Source organism: Pongo abelii, chromosome 23 (assembly GCF_028885655.2).
Source record: "Pongo abelii isolate AG06213 chromosome 23, NHGRI_mPonAbe1-v2.0_pri, whole genome shotgun sequence".
NCBI lineage: Eukaryota > Metazoa > Chordata > Mammalia > Primates > Hominidae > Pongo > Pongo abelii.
In genome coordinates this window covers 25,640,393-25,649,060 of record NC_085929.1, presented here as the reverse complement: position 1 = coordinate 25,649,060, position 8,668 = coordinate 25,640,393, and the positions used below count along the sequence as shown (strand labels likewise).

At 41.6% G+C, this 8,668-nt stretch overlaps 1 protein-coding gene across 1 annotated transcript in view; it reads left to right on the top strand.

The window, feature by feature from the left end:
• Positions 1-270: 270 nt before the first annotated feature.
• LOC100938552 (immunoglobulin lambda-1 light chain) overlaps positions 271-8,668 on the top strand; it is a 69,697-nt gene continuing 61,299 nt past the window's right edge. The window contains 3 exon segments of the mRNA XM_063722761.1: positions 271-316; positions 434-490; positions 493-732. Of these exon segments, the coding sequence (XP_063578831.1) occupies positions 271-316; positions 434-490; positions 493-732 (343 nt within the window).

Here is an 8,668-nt window from a genome sequence, read left to right as displayed (position 1 = left end):
AATCTCAGGAAATCCATGTCAAGGAGTTTCTTTTCTTTTTTTTTTTTTTTTTTTTGTCAAGGAGTTTCAATCCCCTCAGCTGAGCCCTGCCGTCCAGGGAAGCAAAAGTCTCTGAGCCCAGGCCCAGGTGAGAGTGGGGTGGGGAGAGGAGCTCAGGACACAGATTTGCATGGAAGCTGCACCCTCCTCTGAGGCAGAAGAGATAACACAGGGCTGGGGGCAGCCCCAGTGCTGGGTCTCAGGAGGCAGCGCTCTCTGGACGTCTCCACCATGGCCTGGTCTCTGCTCCTCCTCACCCTCCTCACTCAGGACACAGGTGATGCCTCCAGGGAAAGGGTCTTGGGGACCTCTGGGCTGATCCTTGGTCTCCTGCTCCTCAGGCTCACCTGGGCCCAGCATTGCCTCACTAGAGTGTGTTTCTCCCTCTTTCCAGGGTCCTGGGCTCAGTCTGCCCTGACTCAGCCTCACTCAGTGTTTGGATCTCCTGGACAGTCACAATCTCCTGCACTGGAACCAGCAGTGATGTTGGGAGTTATAATGTTGTCGCCTGGTATCAACAGCACCCAGGCACAGTCCCCAAACTCATGATTTATCGTGTCAGTTATCGGCCCTCAGGGGTCCCTGATCGTTTCTCTGGCTCCAAGTCTGTCAACATGGCCTCCATGACCATCTCTGGGCTCCAGGCTGAGGACGAGGCTGATTATTACTGCTGCTCATATACAAGCAGCAGCACTTTCCACAGTGGTCCAAGTTCTTGGGGAACTGAGACCAAAACCTGCCCTGGCCTCTCAGGCTCCCGTTTGCTCTCAAGATGCTTCCTCACCCTGTACAAGGGGCTTCCTGCAGCATGGCCTTGAGAATTCTTCTCTCTCGGCTCCTCTCCTTTCCCACCATGAAGTCCAAAAGGAAACCTGCTCTGTGGTTTCTCATCCAGCACAGGGACAGCTTCCTGGTGCTTGTGTGCTGTGGTCCCTGAATGTGCAACTCTTCCTAGCTCTTCCAATGCAGGGACAGTGACAAGGAGCTTCCTGATTGGTGCAGTCCCTGCTGTTTTGAGGAACATCCTCACTCTAACTGCATCCCCATCTCCCACTCTGTGCAGCCCAATCTGGACGGAAGCCATTACAGGGAGTTTCCAGAAACTGCATCTTACTCAACTCTTTGTCCACCACGCTCTAGTGATGATGGCCCTCCTGGCTGAGCTAATTTCCTGCACCTCTGTCCTGAGGCAGTGACCACTAAGATAAGATCTGAAGATGTTTCTGAGGGATTAGGAACAAAGAGGATGCTGTTTTCTTTTTATTGCTCCTGCTCTTTGCCCCAATACCTAAGGTTGCTGAGCTGGGGAGAATTTTATCGACAGGCTCAGTGTTCATTCAGAATCCTCTTCTCCTCACATCACTGAGCCCCTGTCCTAGAAACTCCCCACAAGTGGATGGTCTCCACATAGGATGGGAGTTCCAATATGGCTCCCCAGGGAAGAGTTAACCTGAGTCAGCCCCGCTTTCTCATTGACATCCAGCCTTTCTAATTTCCATGGGTGTCAATACTTCTGCTGCTGAAACCTTTATTAATCTACTAATGGCAAGAATTAATTTAGAAAATATTCAGACAAGAGCTGGGTTCAAAATTTATATTTTCTGAGCCAATTGTTAAGCATAGCCATCATTACATTAGATTGGCACAAAAGTTAATGCAGTTTTCACTACTATCGATGGCAAAAACCACAATTACCTGCGTATCAACCTCATATATAGTTCGGCTTTTATGAACTTCAATTATGTAGATTATATTACAACAAAGTAACCATTTTAATATATTTGCATCCAATAACATCATGTTGCATACCTGAAATATACACAATTAAATTTACTTTAAAAACCAAAGGGTATTCATGTCTATTGCTGCATAAAATCATTCCTAATATTCAGCATGTTAAGAGAACACATGTTCGTGATCTTGATACTTTGGTGCACCTAGAATTGCTGAGCCACTTAGTTTGGTGGTTCTGGCTGTGTGTTGGTCATAAAGTTGCAGCCAAGCTGTCGGGCTGGGAAGCATCCAGAGGCCAGAGAAGGTGGCCAGGCCCAGCCAGAGGGAGGCTGCCACTGTCCCTAAACTCTTTGGCAGACGTAGATGAGCTCAGGGGAAAAGGAGAGAGTGAAGTGTAAGGCCCCTCTCCTGGTCCTCAACACATGCACTGTTTCTTCTTTCCTGAGACACCCTAGGCATAGAGCACTGCACCATTCTAAGGCTGCAGGGTATTCCACAGTAGAATTTTAGCAAACTCGCCTCTAATGGTTATTGCCATGATTTTGATCTCACAAATAACACTGCAGTGAACATCCTTATGCAGACTTCTTTGGGTTCATGTGTGAATATGAACATAGGATAAATTTCTAGAAGTCGAATTTCCAAGTCAAAAGGATGTGCACTTGTAATTTTTACTCATTGTTCTCAGATTCCTCTCCAGAGGGGTTCTACCAATTTATAATGCCAGCCATAAATACCTGGTCAGAGTACAGTGTCGAAAATTTGAATTTTTGCCAATATTTCAGATTTTAAAATGTTACTTGTTACACTTTTTATTTTTGATTTCATTTATTCTGCTTGAAGTTGAGCGTTTTCTCGAATGTTTCAGTGCTGTTTATTTTTTAGGATTTGGTAAACTTTTTCTTACATGTCCAGATAAGAAGGATTTAGTCTTTGGTGCCCAAGACTCAACTCTGAGACTATTACGCAGGTACTTACACCATTCATGACGTAACCATTTAAAACTATAAAAACCACTCTGAGCTCTGTGGCCATAGAAAAACATGTGGCAGGCAAGGGAAAGCCTATAGAATGTGGTCCCTGGTTTGTAGAGTCATTTGAAATTTGAAAACTCCACCAGCATATTTTCTAGGTGGAGATCTCTTTGAGGGCAACACTGTATTTCACCTCCTATAGTGGCCTGGGTCTTTATATATATAACAACATACGTGTATCATCTATTTGATTGGATCTTAGGTCTGCCCAAGGTAGCCCTGTGTCACAATCTCATTACTTTTATTTCTATCCATTTGCTTTGAGTTTTGGGAGAGCTTTAGGACATGAGGAATAGACTCCCCCCAGGAGGCAAATCAGGGGAAGAAGGAGGGACAAATGGGCAAGGAAGCTTGTACCAAGTCACAAATAATCCAGTGCAGGCTCAGAGAAAAAAGTCCTAAAATGAGCCTTGTATCTGAAACCAAAACATACAAGATCATTAAAGTTCTGGGGATTATAACAAATAAATGAAGTTTAAGTTTTAAATGTATTGGACATTTATATAAAGCATGAAGTCTGTAAAATTCAGAATGTGACAAGGGAATAAAGAAGAGAGTTTGAGATTTTAAGATGTGAAGACCCCAAAGCAAGTTTCCAGGAAAAGTGTTTATGCCTCAAATTATTATTTTCTGTAAAAGTCTTTTTTTCCCTTTTCTTAGGCATGAGGAAACCTCTCATGGAACATTTTGTTTTTTCCACTGTCAAGAACAATGTCACCCCACGAAGGAATTCTAACATTAAGTAGAAGACAATTGCACTTTTTTGTAACCACTGAGAAGTTTCCTATTTCTATATAAAAATATTGATGCAGAAATCACGCGTCTTCTGACTTAAATGTTACACCTAAAACCATTAAAACCCTAGAAGAAAACCTAGGCAATACCATTCAGGACATAGGCACGGGCAAGGACTTCATGACTAAAACACCAAAAGCAATGGCAACAAAAGCCAAAATAGACAAATGGGATCTAATTAAACTACAGAGCTTCTGCACAGCAAAAGAAACTACCACCAGAGTGAACAGACAACCTACAGAATGGGAGAAAATTTTCGCAATCTACCCATCTGACAAAGGGCTAATATCCAGAATCTACAAAGAACTTTAACAAATTTACAAGAAAAAATCAAACAACCCCATCAAAAAGTGGGCAAAGGATATGAACAGACTCTTCTCAAAAGAAGACATTTATGCAGCCAACAGACACATGAAAAAATGCTCATCGTCACTGGTCATCAGAGAAATGCAAATCAAAACCACAATGAGATACCATCTCACACCAGTTAGAATGGCGATCATTACGTCAGGAAACAACAGGTGCTGGACAGGATGTGGAGAAATAGGAACACTTTCACACTGATGGTGGGAGTGTAAACTAGTTCAACCATTGTGGAAGACAGTATGGCGATTCCTCAAGGATCTAGAACTAGAAATACCATTTGACCCAGCGATCCCATTACTGGGTATGTACCCAAAGGATTATAAATCACGCTACTGTAAAGACACATGCACATGTATGTTTACTGCGGCACTATTCACAATAGCAAAGTCTTGGAACCAACCCAAATGTCCATCAATGACAGACTGGATTAAGAAAATGGGGCACATATACACCATGGAATGCTACGCAGTCATAAAAAAGGATGAGTTCATGTCCTTTGTAGGGACACGGATGAAGCTGGAAACCATCATTCTGAGCAAACTGTCGCAAGGACAAAAAACCAAACACTGCATGTTCTCACTCATCGGTGGGAAATGAACAATAAGAACACTTGGACACAGGGTGGGGAACATCACACACTGGGGCCTGTTGTGGGGTGGGGGGGAGGGGGGAGGGATAGCATTAAGAGAAATACCTAATGTAAATGACCAGTTAATGAGTGCAGCACACCAACATGGCACATGTATACACGTGTAACAAACCTGCACATTGTGCACATGTACCCTAGAACTTAAAGTATAAAAAATAAATAAATAAAAAAAAATAAATAAAAATTTAAAAAATATATTGATGTTTAATGCTAAAATTGGAATTAGTAGTTTAATATCCATACAAGTGATTAATTTTCTTTGGACTAAACCATTTCTGTTTATGATTCATCATAGTTAACTTGGGTGCATTCTACTCTGAAAACAATTCAACTTTTGGTATATTTTGTTTTGTTTTCTGTATCAACTGTTGCTCTTTTCCAAACACTGACAGAGATATTCCATGCCTACTGATTATTAAATTTAATTTCATGGGCATTTGGATTATTACTTTAAATTATTTCAAGAATGCACAGATGGGACTTCCCCCACATTGAACTCACAAATGTTGCTGATGCTGACTCATGCTTTTCTTTCAATCTTAGCAAATAAAGTAGGCATTTTATTTTCTAGACACCCAGATGACAGCAGCAGAGAGATGGAGAAACTCCCCAAAGCTGTTATCCTTTAAATCCTCAGGATGAATCACACCTGGAGACTCACTCACACTTGATTTACATTTTATACAAATGAGAGTTGTGTCTTAAGAGTTGATGCTGAGTTAGTTAAGGATTTGGGCTGTTGGGATGGGGTGAATGTGTTTTACAAGTGAGGAAGACATGAATTTTTGGAGTCTATAGGGTGGGAGATTATTGACTAAATTGTGTCCCCAAAATTCGTACAATGAAACTCTAACACACAGTGTGTGACTGAGTTTAGGGATAGGATTTTTAAAGAGAGGATTTCCTCATATGTGGTGACTGAACCTAAGTCAGTGCCTCTACTCTGTGGCCCAAATGCTGTGATTATTTTTCTGAACTGCCCATGTTTAACTGAGACCCTCAAGCCCCAGCTTCATGGCATCCTGATGTTCTGAACAGGGAAGCCTTTCATAGTGAGCACTGAGACTCCCTTAGATCCCCTTTTCAGGGCTCACCCACCCTCCATCTACCCAAGGCTGCACGGAGGCTCTGGATTCTACAGCTGTTTCCCCACTGGAAAATGCCATTCAGTTCAAAGAATGGCTTCATAAAAGAATGTGCCCCCTTCGGAATACGGTTCAGGGGCAATGACTGCCTGATGCCTCAATCCCAAAATCATGTCTTAACTTAGGATGTCCCTGAAGTGCCTTCTAGCTGAGCACTCAATTGTCACACATTCTCTGTCATTCCTCCCACACTTCTTTCCTGAGAGTATATCCTGAACCTCTACTGCATGGAATTCTCCCTCTCAGAGTAGGATTCCAGGGAACTAAAAAACTAAAAAGCGAACCAAAACAGTTTAGAGGTAAGAGTATCGAAGAAGAGAGAATTATACAGAGAGAGAACTCTGAAGTCTGCAAATATTCATGCACTGATTTACGCTTGTGTGTGAAGAAACTCCCCCTGAAAGAGAAAAAAGACACTTGAGGGAACACTCTTCAGAGGACACACACACACACACACACACTACAGTCAGAGAGGAAAGAAAAAAGGCCCCAGTTAAAGTGCACGACGTTGACTCATGACAAGAGCTTTGCCTCAGTACTAGGGAAAATGTCACATAAGACTGCTCGGTTCTCTGCCAAGAAAGTGTAAAAGGTGAGGACAGTTCAAACAGTTTTCAAATATTTTTACTGGATCCAAAAACAAAAGACAAAAATAGAGAAAGAAATGCAAAAATATTCTGAATCCAACAAGGGCAAATGTACACAGTCTGCATCCAATCAACATTTTCTGCAAAGAAACAAAAAAAATGCTGTAAGAAAAAAATAATCAAAGTGGCCTTGAAATTTGACAGATGATAAACTTTGCAGGCAGAAGCACAACAGCAATTCTTATAACTACATTCTACTTGATTATGAGGGTAGACGATGGATTTACCAGGTTAAGTAGAGACATAGACGACATAAAGACCCAAGTTAAACTTTCAGAAATGGTGCCTAAAATGTCCCTGATAATAAATAGACTGAATGAGCTTGATTACAGATTAGATGTTATGAACAAATAGATGAGTGAACTTAATGATGTAGCAATGGAAGCTATCTCCGAAAAAGTCACCAAAAAAAGAAAAGATGAAAAAAGCAAATGGAGTATGTGTCAGTTTTTGGACATTATCAAATTGCCATAATGGTATAATTAGAGGTATAAAAGGAAATAAGATTGGTGTGGTGAGAGGAGGGTAGAAAAGCAATTTAAATAGTGACCCAAGTGTTCCAAGTTTGGTTAAAAATATAAACCCACTATCCAAGAAGCTGAACAAATCCCAAACAGACACACACACACACACAAACACACACATACACACACAGAAAAAAACCACACATAAAGAAAACAACACTCACAGTAATCAAACTGGGGGAAAAAACTGATGATGAAATACTCTTAAAAGTAGCCACAGAGAAAAGATGTGTTAGATTCCAGTGAACAACATACTGATAAAAGCATATTTCTTATTAGAAGCAATGCAAACGAGGCAGTGGAACTGTATTTATACAATACTAAGAAAAACAACCTTTTTATTCAAGAATCTTTTTATTCAAGAATCTTGAATAAAAAGAAAAGCTGGAAACATCGAGCTACCTGATTTCAAAATACACTACAAAATATACTATAAATCCATAGTAACTGTAAATCTGTAGTATAATATCAAAACAGCATGGTACTGTCAAAAAAAAGGGGCAAGGGAAAGACAGCAACAGACAGACAAATGACAGACAGACATAAACAAATGAAACAGAATAGAGAACTCAGAAATAAATTCACGCATTTACAGTCAACTCATTTTTAACCTAGGCACCAAGAACACACCTTCCGGAAGGATAATCTCTTCAATAAACTGTGTTAGGAAATACCCAACACACACATGTAGAAGAATAAATCTAGACCGTTATCTTATCATACACAAAATTCAACTCAAAATAAAGATGTAAATGTAGGACCTGAAACTATGAAACTACTAGAGAAGAAAACACAGGATAAATGCTTACTGAAATTGGTTAGGACAAATAATTTTCAAATAGACATCAAAAGTACAAGCAACAAAGGCAAAAATAGACAAATGTAATTACATTAAACTTAAAAGCTTCTGCAAAGCAGAAGCAGCAATCAGTAGAATGAAAAAACAATCCAGAGAATAGAAGAAAGTATTTGCAAACTATACATCAGGCAAGCGGTTAATACACAAAATATAGAAAACAAGACTACCCAAAAGCAAAAATACAAATAATCTAATTTAAGAATCAGAAAAAGATCTACCCAAAACCTTTGTCCCACACCATTATTGTCCTATCTTCTTTTCCCGACTGCCTTCGGCCCCCTCCCTGTCACCACCCATTTTTTCTTTCTCCATCTACCCCAAAACTTTTTCCCTACCACTTTCCCCCACCATCTTTTCGCAAAGCCCTTCTCTACTCTCCCGCTCACCATCCTTTTCCCCACTATCTTTTCCCCCCTCTCTCTGGCCCCCCTCTTTCCCGCCTCGTGCTCTCATCACCCTCTTTTGCTCCTCCATCTACCCAAAAACATTTTCCCCTGTCTTTTCCCAAACCCGTCTCCCCACTCCTGCTCCTCACCACCCTCTTGTCCCCCCTCCATCTACCCAAAAACTTATTATCCCACCATCTTTTCCGCACCCTCTGTCTGCAACGCCTTCTGCTCACCATCCTTTTTTCCCTTTGGCACTCACCACCCTCTTTACTCCTCCATCTACCCCAAAACTATTCTCTCCCCTCCTACCACTTCAGCTGCGCTGCCGTCTCCATGGCCGCCACCAACCGCAGCGAGGAGAGGTGCAATGTCACAGGCCCCAGCCTCCAACGTGGGGCACGTAGCTCTCCCATCTCCTTGTCCTCTAGCCGGACAGGAACAGCTCTCGCTGCCGGCGGCCCTCCTACCACTCCCACGGCGCTGCAGT